The sequence below is a fragment of the Cydia splendana genome, chromosome 13 (genome assembly GCF_910591565.1).
Source record: "Cydia splendana chromosome 13, ilCydSple1.2, whole genome shotgun sequence".
In the NCBI taxonomy this organism is placed as follows: Eukaryota; Metazoa; Arthropoda; class Insecta; order Lepidoptera; family Tortricidae; genus Cydia; species Cydia splendana.
In genome coordinates this window covers 17374972-17397430 of record NC_085972.1, presented here as the reverse complement: position 1 = coordinate 17397430, position 22459 = coordinate 17374972, and the positions used below count along the sequence as shown (strand labels likewise).

At 37.7% G+C, this 22459-nt stretch overlaps 2 protein-coding genes across 3 annotated transcripts in view; one reads left to right on the top strand and one right to left on the bottom strand.

Moving 5' to 3' along the window:
- LOC134796517 (calmodulin-like) overlaps positions 1 to 22459 on the top strand; it is a 99958-nt gene that overhangs the window by 32018 nt on the left and 45481 nt on the right. The gene's annotated exons all lie outside the window — the stretch shown is intronic.
- LOC134796236 (troponin C-like) overlaps positions 1 to 22459 on the bottom strand; it is a 41496-nt gene that overhangs the window by 1011 nt on the left and 18026 nt on the right. For both annotated transcript variants that reach the window (XM_063768282.1, XM_063768283.1), the window contains 2 exons: positions 8622 to 8738; positions 764 to 895 (listed from right to left, as the gene is read on the bottom strand). In XM_063768282.1, coding sequence (XP_063624352.1) covers positions 764 to 895; positions 8622 to 8738 — 249 coding nt within the window. The remainder of the gene's footprint in view (positions 1 to 763; positions 896 to 8621; positions 8739 to 22459) is intronic.

Here is a 22459-nt window from a genome sequence, read left to right as displayed (position 1 = left end):
CAAGTTCGAGTATTGCCCGAATCGGTGTTTTTTTTTTCTTCTTTAGGTAATATAATAATTTGTAGTATCGCATACATTTGTAGTATCGTATCTGCTTGATAAAAAATAGTTCATATCTGTTTATAGTTTTCAAGCCTGAATATAGTCAACTATCAATCACAAAATAATCGAAGAGATTTATGTAAATCTTGTCGAGCAGTTGTGTAGGGTTAAAGCCGGTGTAACTTAATTTGACGTTCAAAAACCCATTTTAATATGCCTACTTGAAAAATAAACAAACTCTTTATCATTATTAGTACCAGTTTAATCCCAGTTTTGAAAACATTACCAAAAGTCTTTAATTAATCTTTGATTATTTAAACCCGAAGCCACCCAAGCATTCATTCAACGGCTTTATTTAGGCTTCTTCATTTTCTTAATAGGCTTACAGAAGTACAATATTACTAGCTTCTGCGCAGACGTATTTGAGAAAATGTATTTTCTGTTTGGAAATGTCATTAAATCAGACTTTAATGCGCTTATCGCCAAGCCTCGGAAAAGTAGAATAAGACAATTTCAGTTATGTCAGAAATAATAATTGTACCAACTAAATAGAAAACAGATTCAAACTCGTAACTACAATGAAGCAGGTACTTTTATAGCTCGCTGTACATTTATGTACGGCGATGTACAGGTCAGAGTGAAATAGATGACACGATGGCCTGGTGCTAGTTGAAATCCAGCTACTATAATAGAAGAAGGAGGATAGCACTAGAAGGCTCACCATCAAAGTCCACAGTTCCAGAGTCATCAGTGTCGATTTCGGCGATCATCTCGTTCAGCTGATCGGGGGTGAGCTGGTCATCAAGAGCTGCCAGGATCTCGCGTAGGCTCGATGTAGGGATGTAGCCGTTTCCTGAAATAACAAATGTTAATTTAGGATTAATTAGCGACCCACCCCGGCTTCGCACGGGTTAACAATTTATACACCTAAACTTTCTTCAAGAATTACTCTATTGATTGGTGAAAACAGCATGAAAATACATTCAGCAGTTTTTGAGTTTATCGCGAACATACATAAAAAACACAAACAGAAAGACGCGGCGGGGGACTTTGTTTAGTTATTAGAGGGCTTACATTACACCAGGGGTCTCCAAAATAAATGACTGATTTGGCTACCGAGCCCTTAGTTTTGGCATAAAAAAAAGAAAACGGTAGAAACGATACCTCGGCGCTGGAGTAAAATTTTAGAGACTCTGGCTTATAAATATGATATCAAGAAGGGACTTTCCTTCCAATTCTAAACGGAAAATTTGCACACTCTTCTTTTTCAGAGACCTAATAACCCAATTTTTTTTATACCACATCGGTGGCAAACAAGCATACGGCCCGCCTGATGGTAAGCAGTTTTTCCCAAATTTCGTTTTTGTACAACTGTGTATTCGATAGGTCCGCTAGATAATCAATTTTTTTTTCAGCTTATGGTTATTTTTCGACTTTACATTTCATTTTATCCATCTTTAAACGTAAAAGATGATTTGGACAAACATTTCAATTTGTTTACATCGTTTCAAAGTATCCTGTAAATCTTTTGTTCGTCCATGAATCCGTCTGCAATATGCACTTTGGCTGTTTGGCGATGCAATTGCATTAATGCATCCAGACGGACCTGAGAGGGTAGTGAACATACTTGCGGGCATATATGTACCATATAATACATAAATCAATATTAATAATTCCTGAACCATTCTTAATAATTTTTCTTTAAAAAAAAAGGTACTTAAGGAAATAAGTGAAAATATAGCATAAAAAGCACCATTTTAGAATACCTTTCGACTGTTTACTTTAGTTTCATTTTTAAAGCGAGTTGAAAATTTTACGCAAAAATTTACGCATGAAAGTACGTAAGAAATCTGAAACGTAGATCTCTAAAAAAATAAAAATATCTAATATAAAAATATATACATAATTAATATCTGACAAGTATGACATTTTCAAAGGCAAGGCGCAATAGCCAATTTCTGAGAAAATTTATAAAAGGATTTCTATGCAAGATCAAGCAACGAAATTCCACATATGAAAAGTGACATTGAGAATTTTTCGCCATTATTGCTTAACTTGCGCCTTTATTTCATTTCAGTGAGAAAACTTACTTTTAAAAAGTTAATAAAGTATTGAATAATGACTACTTTTATTCAGTATGGTTACGAATTCGCATTTTTAAAGGGCCTTAGTATCTAAGACAGAATATGAAAGAACGAAGGCGCATACTTTAAAAAGGTAGTACGTACATACGAGTACTACTGAGGTTTTCACAGTCATCAAACTTGTGATGATTTCGCCAATGTCGCTAATGAATATTAGCAGACGAATTTTTTTCTAGTCTAATCAAGCCTCACTTTACTGGGTCATCTTTGAAATGTAGAAATCTTCACTAACTTAGGAACTTATAAACTTACAATCGATTAACTTTATTTCCAGACTACGAGTCGACTAATCTAGAGTCGTAAACCATCGCTTGTAGCCACACTTGGAAAATTTTGACAATTTCATAACTCGGACAAATTAGGAGAAAATTATACCTCGTAAAACGTGCCAAGAAGCTTAAGCCAGCATTATTGGCGGGCCATGATTTTTTTGTTATTTTTATTTTGGTCTTAGGTCCACACTTAAATACGAGGAATTTATTTGTTATTATTTGTTTTTCATTTTTTTTTCTTTGATTTGGATAATATTTGGCTGGCTTAAAGAACTCCTCATTCTGGATGTAATAAATACGAAACAAAATCACAACCTGTCCCGAAATAATGTAATTTTTCGTGTATGAATACCACACGTTTTCGTAACTCAAAGAAAGTGTTTTAGGACATACGGTGAAATTGTGCTTATATTGTACAGAATAGGAAACTCTATTTATGCACAAAATTTTATTAAAAATCGGCACAATAAGAAGCCAATACACAACAATAAACATAATTATATTGTGTGAATTAAGGCTCCGTGGCACAGGTGCGTATTGCGGGCGGCGCGAGAGCGGGGCGCGCCGCTTTTACATATAAAACACTCACGCCGCGCTCACGCCCCACCTGGAAAACGCGCCTGTGTGACGGAAGCTTTAAAAGCATAAAACAGTAATCTGGTATGGTAGGAAAGGTTGGGAAATTTTGCGGTACTTTTTAAATTTTATCCAAATTGAATTCACCCACTAGTACAAAAAATGTAAAATAACAATTATTGAATGGTGTATCAGTTCCGCAATATACATACATTAATATCATGCAATTTACACCCCATTAAATTTTCCGACCAAATAGCTATTACACAATTGACTTGTAAATTGCATACAATTCAAGCTATCATAAGGGTGTGTTCAGATGAACCAAAATCGGTCTGAAAATAAATAAAGTACATTCGAAAGAGCGTAGCCGTGTTTACATGGAAAAGCGGCGGTTTCACCAAATGTATACTGTGATTTTTTTTAATAAGAGTTCTTATGACAAGTATTATTTCCTGTAAGTTTCAACTTCCTATCTTTGTTATTTTTTGAGATATGATATTTTTTAATTTTTAAAATTAATTTTCAATTTTTAAAATTAAAAAAAGTCGTCCGTCTGAACTACTGTTAAGGTTCTACAGTGAGTTCAGGGTCTTCTTCGAACGCAGCTCGCTGATCAATGTGCGCCGGCCGTGCGTGCCCGGGATCGTGGACATCATTGTTATTGTATTTTTAATTAACAAGAAATAGTAATCAATGAGTTCAATCAAAAACAATTTGCAGAAGCAAGATTCAAGGTAATTCTAAAACTTTTATGAAAAAAATATATAAAAAAAGATGCGTTTTTTAGACCTACGTTCGTGATTGTTTAACCTCTCGTGTGCCGTGATTATTTTTCAACCGACGAAAGAAACGGAGGAGGTTCTCAAGTCGACGCGTATATTTTTTTTTTTATGTATGACCACGCATAACTTTTTACAGAGATGTTTGATTTTGATAATTATTTTTTTATTGGAAAGGGTATACCCCGAAGTTGGTCCCATATAAATTTGGAAAAAAAATCCAACCTTAAGGGTAGGAAAATAGGGGATGATTGATTTTTTCACTCACCGATTGTAACGTATGACCACGCATAACTTTTTACAGAGTAGTCGTAATAATAATAAAAATTTGGAAAAAAATCCTACCCTAAGGGTGGGAAAATAGGGGTAATTTATTTATATTACAGAACAAAATAATAGTTAAAGTCGGTGCCAGCCTCAAACAAACTTGAGCACCTTAGTGAAGCACCTGCACCGACTCCAAAAATAACAGATTGTAAATATATAAATACGCAGATTTGTGTGATTGATTTCAGAAGTATGTACATATATACATAGTGCATAGGTATTCACTTGCGTTATTGAAGACAAAATAACTATTTTTTTCTTTTCAGTGCGCTATTGTTTTTGTTGGTCGACTCGTTTCGTGTTATTAGTGCCGGTTTTTTTTTATTTCCTTTTAGTTTTTTTTCGGCGGTTATTTTTTTTGTTAAAAAGTTTTTTCTAATATTTTTTCACCTCAGCAGCTCGAACAAGGGTACTTTGCTTCGTAAAAACAGTGAGCAAAATGCGATTTTGCTCACTGAGTGAGACAAAATGACATTCAAGTGACCTTTGTAGTCAAATGTCATTTCAACATGCGGGGTCTAATACAAGATCGAAATACTTGGGTTCTATTATCTCTGTCCCTTTCACACTGTTAGCAAAAAGAAACAGTCAAAAAAAGTTAAAACGACATTCAAAGCTATATTGACGGTTTATAATAGACCCCCGAAAAACTTCAGACCGCATCGTTCCAAACCACGTACGAGTATGAATTCTTAATAATAAATTAATAAAAATAAAGTTGTAGATTTGATAAAAACTAATAAATTACTATATTTTAGGTATTTTATTGTACAGTTAAAATAATTAACTCAAAAAATATACAGATTATCATGCAAAATTAATTATTTTACTTTTAAGAATTTCTACCATAGTTGACGAATAGTAACGTATCCGCAATTCGGACCATATCATACAATTTTTTTTACAAAAAAAGTTGTCGTTTGAAGTGTCAGTTGGTGGTTATTTCCATATTATTTTACTGAAATTTATTATTAGGTTTTGTTTTTGTGTTCGATTGCGGTAATTAAACTTAATTGTTTATATATCTTAAGAAAACATAAGTGCAGTGATGAAGAAGGATTACATTTTTCAAGTTGCCTAATAGGTATGTTCTCACTGCTGAGATGAAAAATTTTGTGTACTACACGAGATCAAAGTTATTTACATCTCGTGCGCTTTTGAGTCCCTTACTACGCTCAAGATTCTAAATTAGATTCACTCGCTACGCTCGTGAATCTACTATAGAATCTTTCGCTTGCACGGGACTCAAAATAAGCACTCGAAGAAATATCAAACTTTGATCTCTTGTTGTACAAATAACTATTTTCGTACGCGGATCCGCGCTCCCGCATACGACGGCTTAATCAGGTTTCAATTCGATGAAGTTTTAGAGAAAAATCTCCAAATTACTATTACATTTTTGCTAACCATATTATGATCTAAACAAGCGCTACGATTTTTCAAAAACTGCTCGCTGAACCTACTGAATGAAAAAAATATGATCATCCGTCTGACTTAAGCATTAATACAATGTCCCACGTCCTCAGTCTGAACGGGCCTTAATTTAATTGTTTCGTACTCAAATGCATGAATATTCGTTTTTCAATTTATGAACACGGAACGCAATGAATTTCGTCGATAATCGGGCTCCACGCAATCGAACGTTTGGACCCGCGCCAAACTATGACTTTCCTGTTTCCCTGTTCCGTGTAACCTACTCGTATATCACACGGACACTATGAACAGCTTATAATACTCGTTTGTCCTACAGTTCTTTCTAATTCATTGCCCATAAGTTGTACCTACTCCCACAGAGTAAAGAAGGACGACGAAGGTTGGCTGGAAAACTTGAGACAAAAAAGGCACAGGCATCATCGGCTGGTAGCCTGGTCTCGGATCCAGAGGCTCAACAAACTCACACATGCGACTTATGCGGCAAGAAGTGCCGCGCAGCGATAGGCTTGTATAGCCATAGGCGGAAATGCATTGGCCGTCTCAACCGCTCTTGACACAGCGTTGCAACAATCATCCGTCAGGGATGCAGTGGCCATTGATGATGATGAAGTTGTACTAGAGACATGATAGATAGGCGTGATAGTTTACAAAATTGCGTTCCTTAAGTCGTACTCATAATGTAGTGTATAGACATGACATTTTCAGCGTCGTTTTTAAATTAGAATTCTTATATCCATACAACCTGTGATTCTACTTATTCCGAACGCTCATTGTAGTTTCTATCTTTAATTTTTATACATTTTTATCAAGGGAAATGAATGCTACGAAAATAATCACAAGGAAAGACTATATGTGACGTTATCTATGAAAAGCGACCTTATTGTCGATGGCGCTTACGCCATTATTAACGATGCTCCAATATAAATTCAATGCCACGCGACGCTGTGCGGCGTAAGCACCATCGACAATAAGGTCCCATTTCATAGATAATGCCCCATATTTGTAAGGGCAGACAGACTACGACCAAAACTAAGGTTGAAATTGTCTCAATAGAAAAAATGCCACTTACTTCCGTCGCAAGTTTCACGCAGCGCACCATATTTTTTGTTTTCTTCTTATTTTCTGACTTTACATCTCTTAACCTCGCAAGTCCCCTTGTACTTGTACAAGCACAAATTAAATTCGAGATTTGAACTCATATAGAAATAAAAGAAAGTTCCAAATTCAAAAGCGCAATAATTGCCCTGGGTCTTACGAAGTACCTATTAATTTGTCGCATTTTTATGACATTATTATGGCAGACGATTGCATAGAGCAAACTAGCAATGAGTTGCAGGCGCGAGTCACTTTGAGTACACTCTAATAAGAGATTGACTGTCTTTAATATTTAATTATCTTCGATTGTAATAATAATAAGGACTCATAAATTTTCATGCGTCGCCTTGACCTAGTTCGTCTATTGGCCATTTTCTTCATGTTTTGACCCAATTCCATATCAGTATTGCTCGTGTCATAACAATAATCTAAATGGTATTAGTTTATTTTGACCACACAGTAAGGGCTTAAATAGAAAGACAGATTTTCATTATTAAACCGGCCGAGTGCGAATCGGACTCCCGCACGAAGGGTTCCGTACCATTACCCAAAAAAAACGGCAAAAAACATTTTTTGTATGGGAGCCCCACTTAAATATTTATTATATTCTGTTTTTAGTATTTATTGTTATAGCGACAACAGAAATACATCATATGTGACAAATTTCAACTACCTAGCTATCACGGTTCATGAGATAGGTACAGCCTGGTGACAGACAGACGGACGGACAGACGGACAGACGGACAGACGGACAGACGGACAGACGGACAGACGGACAGACGCACAGACGGACAGACGGACAGACGGACAGACGGACAGACGGACAGACGGACAGACGGACAGACGGACAGACGGACAGACGGACAGACGGACAGACGGACAGACGGACAGACGGACAGACGGACAGACGGACAGACGGACAGACGGACAGACGGACAGACGGACAGACGGACAGACGGACAGACGGACAGACGGACAGACGGACAGACGGACAGACGGATAGACGGATAGACGGATAGACGGACAGATGGACATACGGACATACGAACAGACGGACAGACGGACAGCTTAGTCTTAGTAATAGGGTCCCATTTTTACCCTTTGGGTACGGAACCCTAAAAAACGAAGACCGCTGTCTTTCCCATCACGAGTAATAAATGCAATGTGTTTTGACAAAATAAGTTGTTGCTAAATTTCCACTAAAACTTCCAAGAATCAAAGGCTCGTGTCAGAAGCGGGCGTGTAAACAAGTAAACAAAGTAATCGTTGTAAACACCCGAGTGGCGTGCTGTTGGCGCTAGTCGTAAACACGCTAACTTCTTACTGGTCATTATGCGAGGGTAGCACTAAGTATTTTAGGAATATCTAGTTCAAATTCGGCATTTTTTATTATATGATGAAGATAAAAATTGTCAAAACTGTAGCTCAGTATGTAGATAAGCCGCTGATGGACGAAGAGACAGATAACCAGACAGACAGACCGAAGGATATGGTTAAATAAGAGTTTCTCGAATACGGAAACCTTTAAAAAAGTCTGAGTGGGTTTGAAGTGAGTGCACTACACTACACGTGACGAATACGTAACATGTCCATACGTAGATGTCCATGCGTTGTAATGTATGAATTCTCATCAGAGCCGTCACACCGTACCACACGCATGTACGCACGCACACAAGCGACACATGACGTCTTTTTTGTGGAATACGTTGCACGCACTCGCTGCGGTTTTTAATGTTTATCTCTCTTTTTTATTCCGTACCCGAAGGGTAAAAACGGGACCCTATTACTAAGACTCCACTGTCCGTCTGTCTGTCACCAGGCTGTATCTCATGAACCGTGATAGCCAGACAGTTAAAATTTTCACAGATGATGCATTTCTGCAACAAATACTAAAACATACGGAATCCTCGGTGGGCGAGTCCGACTCGCACTTGTCCGGTTTATCTTACCTTCTTTGTCATACAGCCTGAATGCCTCCTTTAGTTCCTTCTGCAACGCCTCGTCGTCTTCGTCGAGGAAGTGGGTGGCAACTCGCACGAATGAGTCGAAGTTCAGCTTGCCGCTTCCTGAAACATACAAGTACTTATATTGTAGCTAATTGTATAAACACATGACAAAAGTTTTATAATTTCGTGGATTCACTTTGGTATGAATTCATCTGCGCACTTAAGGGGCCCACAGATTACCAGTTCGCCGGACGATATCAGCCTTTCAGTTTCGGGAGCTGTCAAATTTTGCGTTTAACTGACAGGCTGATCAGATATCGTCCGGCGAACTGGTAGTCAGTGGGCCCCTTAAGATAAATATTTAATACTAGCTTCTGCCTGCAACTTCGTCTCTGTGGAATGATAATGATGATGTTAATTGATAAAAACTATCTTATGTCCTTTACCGGGCCTCAAACTATCTCCATACCGAATTTCAACTGAATTGGTTCAGCGGTTTAAGCGTGAAGAGGTAACAGACAGACAGACCGAATTACTTTCGCATTTATAAATAAGTAGAGATTGGGATTAATTTCGTCTATTTTTTTTTTCGTTTCCTTGCCATAGTGCTGGTTTTTTGCGAGACAAGAAACTAAAATGCAAACCCAGATTTACAGGCAATAAATTTTCATTATAGTGTAAACAACGTTATTTACGGTATTTGACGTCTGTCACTCACTACAGCAACACTACGTAAAATGTCTTGCACATTGAAATCACAAAGGAAAACAACTGCACTGCGAACGTTTACGTTCTACGTCTTTTTTTTTTTAATTTTAGGGTTGGCCGGACACCACCGTTATGAATCGGTAGTCGTCTAAGTAAATCGATATGAATTTTTCATTTTTCTTTTAATAAAAGTAAGGAAAAGGTGGATAATTAACTGTAAATATGGATATATTTATCGTCACTTAACAGACAACAAATTTGACACAGAAATAACATAAATAAACTTTAAAATAGATCCCCAGTTAGTTTCAATTTTGACAATGGGTGCGACCTACTCGGTCGGTGTATTAAATGCATTTAGCTTGCGGGAAAACCATATAATTCTAGCTTTATTTAAATCTCAAATAAAAATTCATTATACGTCACAATTCGATACCTCAGTCTACGTGCCATCCAATCGTAATCGCTTGCTGTGACAATCGATTTGCGTTAGTTACATCTCTATATACGTCAGTCATAATGTGTCAAATACCGTAAATAAAGTTGTTTACACTATAGGTACCTATTGTAATACCTCTGTAAAAGATATAACAGTACCTGTCTGTCCAAAAATTCTCATAATAAAAAAAATATTCCAAAACTGTATACCTACTTTCACCCAAATTGCGTTAAACGTAAGACAAAGCTTACCATGAAAATCTTTCCAAATCACCAAATTCTTACACACCTGTTCTTTATACTTAACCCTTAATCAAATAACGGGAAATTATTTCCCACTTCATTCTAATTTACGAAATATGTTTTATCTTTTTAATGGCAGCACTCAGAGATACCAACCATACAGATTTAAAATCTTAGTAAAATTTTGAGTTTGAAAAATGACAACACTTTTCTAATGGCCGCACTTTGTGACCATACGTCTAAGTCAATGTCAGTTGTCGTGATTTTTTTTGCAATAACAACAGTTTTTTTTGTGTTTTGAGGTTAAGTGCGAAAAAAATTCTAGTAAGTCCATACGCTGAATACTATCATAAATTAGACTTATTTTCCATGTGTTTTGCTTGAAAAAAATTGTGATAACGATATGATTTAGCCAAGATTTTAAGGGGTTAGTAAGTGGGAAATTATTTCCCATTGTTTGTTCCTGAACTTACGATTTACAAAAAAATTGGTAGGTTTTATCAAGTGGGAAATTATTTCCCAGTATTTGTTCTCCACCAAAATTTTAATTTGTTTCCATATATAAAAATACTGCCCGTTTGTCTGTTACACAAAAAATCTGTGCGTTCTTTTTGTCTTCTTTTTTCTTTTATTTATTTCTTTGACTGTTAAAGATAACGTTAAAAAATCATACTTAAATTCCAGGCAAAGCCGGGGGGAGCTACTAACTAGTAAAAAGTTCTTAACCGTATCGGACAATGGGAAACTATTTCCCACTTCATTCAAAGTTTTGCTATTCCGTAATGGATAACGGGAAATTATTTCCCACCGCAAAACCTCCCTTTCCTCCCCACTTAAATATTTTTATATATTTTTTCGTAATCTACGCACCCACATTACCTAAAAACCACCAAGTTTTAAAAAAACTCATAAAAAGTGTTCCGTTTGATTAAGGGTTAAAGGACATTTGCGACTAAACCACGCCAAAGTGTAAAAACGCGTGCTAAGGAAACGCCATCGATTTTGCCATTAGCGTCGCAGTCCGACTAGTTTATCGTGCTGTTAGGACCCTGTCGCAGATTATACGATATAAGTAAAGTAGATTTGCTACCTTAAAGAATGACTCACGCTAGAACGGTCCGTATCCGGGCCGAGGCGTCCGATATTTCGTTTCCTATGACGGGTGATCGGTGATCTCGTGATGCTTTTTATAAAAAACTGAAGTTTTGGACGCCTCGGCCCGAACTGTGGCCTCATTTGGTAATGTCCAAAATATTGGACCTTTGCCCTCTTTCTGTATTTTTTTCTTAACCATATGATTGCTACTATTGAGCGCCGAGGAGGTTTGAACTCATGACCTTCCGTGTTTTCTGTCGATTTAAGGTTTAAATAATAGGTATTTTTCTGGGTTTTCGTTATAGTTTTTTTTTTTAGCCAAATTGTTTTCATACGGCGAAGCGTATCAGGCGCAGTCAGGTTTTTGGCGCGATGTACATATATGATAATTTTTATTCCCTTAATGTTTTTCTAACTGCTGGTGGAATGTTAATAATTCATGTGTTTGTAGATTAATCAGAACTGAGCAGAGCCAGGTTATGGCTATACTTTGTTTCTATAAAATAAAAATTAATGGCTGTGAAATTGAAAATCTCTGTTTTATATTTAGGTCTAGAATTATCAAATTAATTGGTTCAACGTTTATTTGACATTTAGTTTAACATTTCATTTGGAAAAAATCCAACTTGAAAGTTAAACAATTAGCTAGATTATTTAAACTTATCGTTAGTTGTTTTATCCTAACCGTTTTTGTTGCTGCTTCAAAAATTAACACCAGTCAAATAGAATAATATATAAATACGAGTACATTGATTTTCCATTCGACAATGGCTATTTTCAAAAGTAACGTTTGTCATTTGCTACCAAAATGAACACAAGTTAAAAACTGAAATCAATTTAATTTTTCTCTAGAGTGCACATCTATTTTCCAGAGTGACGTATCTAAAATACGTGTATTGTATAATCGTTGTCCTGGCTGAAGGCTGCTAAAACTGGCGACATGTTAACTTAAGGGTCAGTCAGGGGATAACATTCGAAGGTAACGAAAGAACCTTAGTCTTGAACTAAAGTTTTTAAGATGAAAAACTCTACGCCCTAAGTTTTTTAAGATGAAATTAGGGCGAGCGAAGCGAGCCCTATCACTATTCGACAAACTATGCATTATTGTGGTACACTTTACGGAAAAACTATCGCACTGATAGGTTTGAAATTTAACATAGTAATTTAAATTAATGTCTAGATGTGTTATCAAACATAAAAATATCATTTTATAAACCTAAAAAAATAAAATAAAGGAATAACACTTTGTATTACTACTAGCGCCATCTGTTAGAAAAATTATGAATTAAAATTCGTGCTAATGTACTATGTGCTAACAACGATGAATACAAAAAAGGGTTAAAATTTCGGATTCTGACCCATCTCGCTTCGCTCGGTTTGATTCCCAATTTAGCAATTAAGTTTCTGTGAATACTGAAACATTCAATCTTGCTGTATATTCACTGCGGAGGTCATTTTACTCGTATGTTCTGTTCTGTGACGCCGATGAACTGATCAGTCATGTTGTGTTAGCAAAGTTAAATCGGGTATTTTCAGTTCGAGAAACAGTTTTAGTGTTACTATTGCTTGGAACTGCCAAAATTATAAATAAAGATAAGCATATTAGGCCGTCTGTATCGGCCCTAAATCACTGAAGTTTGTTAATACAAACGGACTACAGCCCGACTGCAACCTGTATGGTAACTGCACGCCGACTGCACGCCAATTGCAACGTCGGCGTGCAGTTCAACAAAATTACCCAGAACCCTGGCAGTACCTAGTGGAACTTAGGTTTGGTGCAACATAGGCACACGCTGTTTCAGTAATTCGACACGTCTTGATGAGCACTTGGGAGAGCAGTATGATAGAGCTGATGCTGAACCCTGGCTGTACCTAGTGGAACTCAGGTTTGGTGCAACATAGGCACACGCTGTTTTAGCCATTCGACACGTCTTGATGGGCATTTGGGAGAGCAGTACCCGAGATAGAGCTGATGAGCTGATGCTAAACCCTGGCTGTACATAGTAGAACTCAGCTATGTTTGGTGTAACATAGATACACGCTGTTTTGGATATCCGACTCGTCAGAATGAGCACTAGGGAGAGCAGTACCCAAGATAGAGCTGATGCTGAACCCTGGCAGTACCTATTGGAACTCAGGTTTGGTGCAACATAGGCAAATGCTGTTTTATTCATCCGACTCGTTTTTTTGAGCACTTGGAAGATACCCAAGATAGAGCTGTAGCTGAACCCTGGCAGTATTTAGTGGAACTCAGGTTTGTTGCAATATAGGCACACGATGTTTTGGTCATCTCACTCGTCTTGATGAGCACTTAGGAGAGTAGTACCCAAGATAGAGCTGATGCTGAACCTTGGCAGTACCTAGTGGAGCTCGGGTTTGGTGCAATATAGGCACACGCTGTTTTGGTCATCGACTCGTCTTTTTGAGCACTTAGGAGAGTAGTACCCAAGATAGAGCTGATGCTGATAGAGCTGGGTTCAGCTACAGCTCTATCTTACTCAAGCAGTATTTAGTGGAACTCACGTTTGTTGCAACATAGGCACACGCTGTTTTGGTCATCACACTCGTCTTGATGAGCACATAAGAGAGCAAATTATACGTAAGTTTATGTGCGGAGCAGCATGATTACCGCCAGTAGGTGTCCAGACGGGATAGTTTTACGCTCAATTGTGTGGTGTGGACGCATAAATAAATTCAAGGACATTGGCTCGCTGGCCCAAGATTATGTAGGAAAGCCAGTTGTCTTCCTTACAAAAAGTACTGGGCGACCGTGTAGGATGTAATAAGCGGTTATGAAATTGTATGTTACGTGTGGATGATATTGGCAATTTGATTTTGTCATCTAGACACGTTTTTAATGGACAATGTAAAAGCTGTAACAGACAGGCGTACCGGACAGCGACCGGGGTCCAATTAGTAGGTATATTTCTTTCTTCTCTCACTTATAGCTGCGTCCTTAACGGATTTATTACGTACCCACTCGATCGAACATGGAACAAGCCTCGGACTGGACCAAAGTCCGCGGTCCGGTACGTTTAGGTAGAAAAACTCCGCGAGGCCTTACAAAGCTCTGGTTTTTGCTAGTTCATTACAAGTATGTTATTTTTGTGTGATTGTTATAAGTAAGTTTATATTTTTTTATTTCCATAGACAACATTAAAGTCAAAATTAAAATGAACAACTAACTACAAAAGTTTGATGCTCAAACTCCAAAGATATCGCTATAAATAGGTAACGTAATTTTATCCCTGTACACTGCAAATTTTCTGCCTCTTTCCAATAAACAAAAAAATATGTACCTAGGTAGTTATATTTCTAACAATCAAAAGAGGCAAATGGCCGTAAACACAAACAATATTTCGTATGATTAGTGTGTTTTGACATTGGAAATGTCTTTTCGTTCGCTCCAGTATACGGTCCGATTTCACGAAAAAGTGCGATCCCCTTATATCTCGGAAAGTTGTGAAGATATGATATTAAAAAATAGGCTCAAAAGACGCATAATCACGAGAGCTGTAAGGTGCAAAAATAATTATTCGAGAAAGTCAAAAACAAAAAAAGTTATGGTCGAAATAGTGAAAATAAAATTCAATTTTTTCCGAATTTTTGATTTTGGTGCTCGATAATTTGGAAACGAAGAATAATATCAAAAATTTGAGAAAAACGGCTCTGGACAATTTAGTCAGCTACAATTTGAGCCTAAAACAAAGACGATCGGGTTAAGGGTTTGCCCTGTAGCTTAACCTTAAAATAGTCAAAAAGTCAGAACGACATTTTTCACAGGACATTTATGACTTCATGTTTCGCAGAGTTCGTTATCGGTGTTTGTTGTGAATTATCGGGATTATGACGGCAGAATAACACTTGCACTGCGTGGGCTTTTAAAATCGCTGCAGATTTTTCTTGGTCTAACTCTATCTATCCTGTTTGAGACGGGCGTAGATAACGCACTGTTCGACAATCTATGCATTCTTGTGGTGGTGGAAATAGAAACAGAGATAGAGAGGGAGAGGGAGAGGGAGAGGGAGAGGGAGAGGGAGAGGGAGAGGGAGAGGGAGAGGGAGAGGGAGAGGGAGAGGGAGAGGGAGAGGGAGAGGGAGAGGGAGAGGGAGAGGGAGAGGGAGAGGGAGAGGGAGAGGAGAGGGAGAGGGAGAGGGAGAGGGAGAGGGAGAGGAGAGGGAGAGGGAGAGGGAGAGGGAGAGGGAGAGGGAGAGGGAGAGGGAGAGGGAGAGGGAGAGGGAGAGGGAGAGGAGAGGGAGAGGGAGAGGAGAGGGAGAGGGAGAGGGAGAGGGAGAGGGAGAGGGAGAGGGAGAGGGAGAGGGAGAGGGAGAGGGAGAGGGGAGAGGGAGAGGGAGAGGGAGAGGGAGAGGGAGAGGGAGAGGGAGAGGGAGAGGGAGAGGGAGAGGGAGAGGGAGAGGGAGAGGGAGAGGGAGAGGGAGAGGGAGAGGGAGAGGGAGAGGGAGAGGGAGAGGGAGAGGGAGAGGGAGAGGGAGAGGGAGAGGGAGAGGGAGAGGGAGAGGGAGAGGGAGAGGGAGAGGGAGAGGAGAGGGAGAGGGAGAGGGAGAGGGAGAGGGAGAGGGAGAGGGAGAGGGAGAGGGAGAGGGAGAGGAGAGGGAGAGGGAGAGGGAGAGGGAGAGGGAGAGGGAGAGGGAGAGGGAGAGGGAGAGGGAGAGGGAGAGGGAGAGGGAGAGGGAGAGGGAGAGGGAGAGGGAGAGGGAGAGGGAGAGGGAGAGGGAGAGGGAGAGGAGAGGGAGAGGGAGAGGGAGAGGGAGAGGGAGAGGGAGAGGGAGAGGGAGAGGGAGAGGGAGAGGAGAGGGAGAGGGAGAGGGAGAGGGAGAGGGAGAGGGAGAGGGAGAGGGAGAGGGAGAGGGAGAGGGAGAGGGAGAGGGAGAGGGAGAGGGAGAGGGAGAGGGAGAGGGAGAGGGAGAGGGAGAGGGAGAGGAGAGGGAGAGGAGAGGGAGAGGGAGAGGGAGAGGGAGAGGGAGAGGGAGAGGGAGAGGGAGAGGGAGAGGGAGAGGGAGAGGGAGAGGGAGAGGGAGAGGGAGAGGGAGAGGGAGAGGGAGAGGGAGAGGGAGAGGGAGAGGGAGAGGGAGAGGGAGAGGGAGAGGGAGAGGGAGAGGGAGAGGGAGAGGGAGAGGGAGAGGGAGAAACACAAAACGAAAAACTTATACAGAGAAACATAAAAAAGAAAAAGTGCCACGAAATGGTCTCACCTCAGCATGTTGCTGGCGGCTGCTAGCAGATAGCTGATGCTGAACCCTGGCAGTACCTAGTGGAGCTCGGGTTTAATACAACATAAACACACGCTGTTTTGGTCATCGGACTCGTCTCGATGAGCACTTAGGAGAGTAGTACCCAAGATAGAGCTGATGCTGAACCCTGGCTGTACCTAAAGGAACTCAGGTTTGTTGCAACATAGGCACACGCTGTTTTGGTCATCCGACTCGTCTTGATGAGCACTTAGGAGAGTAGTACCCAAGATAGAGCTGATGCTGAACCCTAGTTGTACCTAGCGGAACTCAGGTTTGGTGCAACATAGGCACACTCTGTTTTGGACACCCGATTCGTCATGATGAGCATTACCCAAGATAGCTGATGCTGAACCCTGGTAGTACCTATTGGAACTCAGGTTTGGTGCAACATAGACAAACGCTGTTATAGTCATCTCTCGTCGCGTCAAACTGCTGTCAAGAAAATTTCATATCTTGCAGCAAATGGGCCGCTGCCGATCACCACTTCTCGAGTTGACTACGGATTTGCCGTGTAATAATTTTCTTGTACTTTGAACATTAATATATCCTGCTTATTAATCGAAAAATGAAATATGTACCTATACTTATGCGCCACGGCGACAATTATTTAAACTTGGATACGCGTGTGGAAATTTTGCAATTTGTTTGTTCACATGCGTTATGTCCAGGATACTTGTGTTAGTCTAAGAATAAAATAATTATCATTCAACGTTGTAGTTTTATTTTGTAACTTTTTCCTTATCCAGACTTTCTCGTCGCTCAGCGACAATATTTTTTCGAATTCCGTAGATTCATTTCCAATGTGCTCGATAGTCGTGTGAGGCACGAAATCTGTGAATTTTTTTATAAGAAGTGATTCTCATAAAACCATAAATTATTTTTAGTACATTTATTCCTATTTTCGCAAACTCTGCAGCCAAAATCGCGATATCAAAACTTTGTTTTAACACCAACGTTGAAAGTGAAATAGTTTTAAATAACTAGCAATACGATTTAAGCAAATGTTTCCACACGTTCATTTTGGTATTAATGGAATTGAGAGAGCTATCCGGGGACTATTGTTCCGCGATTAGTGGAACATTGTAACTTTCGCGCTGAAATAGTCGTGGTAGGTAATTGAGCCTTTGAATAGGACATGAGGTTGCTAAAATAGATTCACTAGAGTTTTTCGCTTCTATAATATTTATAGTATTAGTCCGGTAGTTTGTTAAATTTTTAGCGCTCGGTGAATAATTTGTCTTTCTACAACGTTTATGAAAGCATCTACTTACTTAGTGCTTTTAATTCATTCGAAACGATACCTCGTAGTTAAAGAAATTTGAAAGTTAGATAATCTTATTATAATAGATAATTGTATGGATAAAATTTATCTGAAATAAAGAATTAATAATAATAATTATAGGAAATGAATTATCTGAAATATGTATGTGATAGGGAGGAATGGTTTTTGATGAAAGTTTGTTGCTTTATGCGTCAAAACTAAACCCAAAACGAAGTTAAGCATGAAATATGACAAATCTTGGTAACTTGACTGATATCATTAAAAGGTAGTAGATGTTAGTCATCTTGAAATTGTACAATGTTGTGTTAGTATCTGTTTAAGTAACAGTTACCAATACAGCAAAGTCACACAAATTCTTTATTTCAACCCTTTAATGAATAGACATACTATCCCGCCAGCAACACGCTCAGATAATGAACGGAACAATTCACAAACAAATTATTCAATCTCATGTTCCTAATGGATATTCTACAGTAATGTGAACTTTATGATGCAAATAATAAAGTCGCTTTTAAAATCTAGCAATTGAGCAAGATAAGAGATTCAGAAAGTAAATAGTAAATTTGAAATACGGGCGTGATTCCCGCCTAGATGCCTATGCGTGAATCCCTTTGTTCTACGAGTAGGACAGTTGGTGTAATTTATTCAAATCACCTTTTCCTGAGTTAGGCGCCGTGTTTTGTTTTTTGCTGACACAAAAGTTGGTCCTCTAAATAGGCCTAAAATGATGTGTTTCAGCAATTTATGTGGTTAAGATTGTTTCTTCTGTTTCACGCGGTTGTTTTTAAGAAACAGGGAAAAATAATATTTTGACAACTCAGAAACTCTCTTCAAAATAGTTACAGAAAACCTGCAGGTGTGTGGAAATATCGTGCTTACCTCCGTAATTGGTTAACAAGTACTGCGATAGATTATCAATTGACTTTATTAAAGTCGAGCTTATTTTTCATTATCTATTTGTTGGCCTTACAGGTATGCCGTTGTCAACTTTTATATTAATATATTACGTGCTTGTTAAAACAAGACATTCATTTCAAAATCTCTAAATAAACTTCATAATGCGAACAAATAAACACACGTTTATTTGTTGATGCTTACAGAGAATCCTGTGCAGTTATTAATATTATATTCGCTCGCAAAAGTATAATGCTAACCTAGTTCAGTATATTTTCTCCAAAATTGCAGCGTTTTGTTCATTTGAATTGCTCGTTTGTCAGAACTTTATATTTCTCTAAATATGTGGGTGAGTATGTTTGAAGAAGATAACTGATTTCGTTATAAATAAAAATTGTATGTGATGTGAGTGTGCTTTTATGGTTTATTAAATATTTACTGACTTATAGCGTTATTCAATAGTGAGGCTTGTAAAGTTTTATAAATAAGGGGGTTAACCTTTAACATACTAATAAGTAAAAATTTAAAAAACTACTACTGCTAATTAAATGTTCTTCTATCTTCCATCTTACTTACAATAAAATGTTTATAAAATTGTCTATAACATATTTATACCTAGTTGGTATTTTAGTTCTAAAAGTATTGACCTTTCACGTCTACTTACAATCGATTTCCATCAGCGCATAAATTTTCACGACGACAAAATAACGGCAAGAATATTCTAAAAAGAAAATAATTTTATGCGCCGTCAATTTTGTCGGTGCCAGTATAAAGGTAATGACACATTTAGCGCCCGGCGCAGTAAATCGCCTGAACTAGACGTCGCCTCCGGCTTCTTCGTTGTTTATAGCGTGACGTGTGAGAGTTAATGAGTTTCGTGCTTACGCAAATTAATATGTATCTTTAATGTCTTCATGAAGCAAAGGGACACTTTACGATCGCCTGTAAGTACAGATCATTTTGTTAATTTAATCCACGTTTAAGACTATACCTACCTATTATGAATATTAAGACCTTGCAGTGCAGATGATGGCTTTGTGTCCTACTGAAAGGACATTTTGACAGCTAACTAATTCGACTAACATGACCAAAAATAGGTACATGTGTTATTATTTATTTTAACTTAATCAAATACTAGAATTCAACAGTATCTAATAAGATAAAACTTCTAACTCAAATATTCAGATTCAAAATTAACTCACCGCAATGTGCAATGGAACCTTCAAATTCAACAAATGCTCCCTTGTCACATTAACATTCGGTATTACAACCGTAATCAGTCCCAAGTTTCATGTAACCGAGTTAGAGTGCCGCGGTTCTAAGTGGCTAACAAGATTCGACGTGTCTTAATGGCCCGGGACGTGGGAAGTTTTGGGTTTAAATATCAAAGGAGTAATTTTAATATTGCGAGATTCTTGGTAATGTGGTTATAAATTTTAGTAAGATAGACATGTTTAATTTTACATTCACTTATATTTAAATAAACAATATAGTGAAGAGACTACAAAAACCAAAACTTCGTGAAGTTTTGAATAACTATGAAATAAATAATAAACACGCTTAAAATTAGATGAGCATGTCATTTACATGAAATATCAGTATTAAATATTATTCAAACACAAATTGTTAAGGAATTATGTTTAGGACATATTATTATACTTACCACTGAAAACGGATGAAATAAAAATAATTCATATTTAGCGGCAACATTTGACTCAATGCTATAATATAATATAATGCATTGTAATTTATATATCCTCCTGAGTCCTCCTTGTCATTATTGCAGTTTTAAATTTGGAACCATATTATATTCCATTTTAATTCAAAATTCCATTTCCTTTATAAAGGCCTCAGGGACTCAGGTGGGTATACTCAATGTCCTTTATAAAGAACAATATATCACAAACCAACATTCGTTTAGTTTGGATAAGCCGAAGCTTGTGTTAAGGGCCGTAATGGCCGACTATGCTTAAGAAGGGTTATTTGTTATGCTAGTGCTTAGGGTAATAATGTTAGGAAAAGTAAAGTAGCTAAGTAGTGTCCAAAATTATTTGAAACACAACTTTACTAGGGATAATTCAAGATTCATACAAACTGCGTTTTCTATAATTTTACCTTTGGCGTTATTTCTTTTAAATCATATTTGACACATTAGATATATATATCTGTCACATAAGAAAATATACTTCAGTTTGATGAATTAAGATAGGTTAAAGCCGTATTTCTGTTGTCTTATAGTTTCCGTCTGTTGAGATTTATCTTCTGACGAAATGTTACCAATATTGTCAAGATTTCCACTTTGAGATATCTCGGTCATATCTCACAATGTCCTAAGAGTACCACAATTTATTTATTTCTTGTTGTTATTTTCAGGAATTTGCAAAAAAAGAATTTTGATATATTTTACAACCAAATAGCTAGTTTTCGTTGAGTAAAACCAATGCTTGAAAACGTAAAGTTTTAACACCAACTTCATCTGTAGCTGTGCGGCAATAAAATTAGTCAAATGGGGGTTTGGGGGGCAGTTAATCTGGGTAACGAGTCCTTATCTCCCTCTAAACTGGGCCTTATTCTTAAATGTGCACTTAAAAGCAAATTAAATCTAACGCGTACCTATTTGGTTGCATGTTTTTGCTCCCGCAAACCTCGTTAGGCCCCACGTACTTCAACAAGTACAAATTAAAGAATACTTGACGATTGTACTGCATGACAATTGATAAGTTTTAATACTTTATATTCCATTTGTATGCCAAATCGGTAATATCATTTAAACAACTCGGAAGATTATTAATTGTTCTAAAGTAATATTTTTGTTATGTTCTTTATGTAGTACATTCGGCTTAGAAACACAGCTGTTAATTTTGCTTAGGGTGAAAACTAAACGGAACAAAACACATGAAACTTCCGCTTGAAAATATTTAAATTTAATCTAATTCCATAAATATTATGGGGTAAGACCGTGAGCCACGAAAATACGTAATTAAATTGGTATTATATTAGTACTAATAATTCGATTCCGAATATGGCGCCAATGTGCGATCGCAGGCAGGATTTCTGCATTAGGAAGACATTGACAAAGAGGTTTTATCTCTGGATAGTGTTCAGCGATAATTTAATATAAAGTGAATGCATTAAGTAGACACAAGTCCCGTTTTGCTACACTAATGAACGTGTTAACAATTCACTTAAATATAATCTTATTGAAGGTTCGTCCGTCCGGAACTATGTCTCTGAAAATCATGTCATAATAAATAGAGACAAAACACATAGCGGTGTAACGATATACATACAACTTGAGAATAAATGAAAATTATACTTACATGTTTTTGTGATTTTTTTTTATATTATGCCAAGCAAAGTTTAAGCTTTTATGGTTTTGGTTGGAGCTTGTCCTTGCAAAATATAGTCTAGTTTTCGTGTGAGTTTTTTTATGGCGTTTAACTTTGATTAAAACGTGTAAAAAAATTGTATAAGTATAAAAAGTACAATTTTGCGTTAACCCTCTGATTCAATAGTCTCGATAATTCATTGTTACGAGCCAGGATTCGAATCTACGACCTCCGATTTTAAGGTACCGTAAAATGGGGTGAGTAGGGTCAAAACTGAAATTCAAACTTCGATAACATTTTATTTTTACATATGAAAACTGAATGGTGTATATAATAAGTGTTCCGGACGTTTGTATTTTAGTTTTTATTTTATTTTGGGTAGTTCCATTTCATAACTTTGACGATAAAGAGGAAAACTCACCTCACCCCGTAGTGCCTCGTATTTGGGATGAGAGGGGTTTTCATACAAAGGTGATTTTGGAAGATTGTTGGATCGATTTTTTTATTATGCGTATTACTATAGCACCATTTTAAATTGGAATACATTATTTTTGTAGCAGTAGCCTTAAAATCCCTTCTCACCCCCCCTCAAACCTTCTC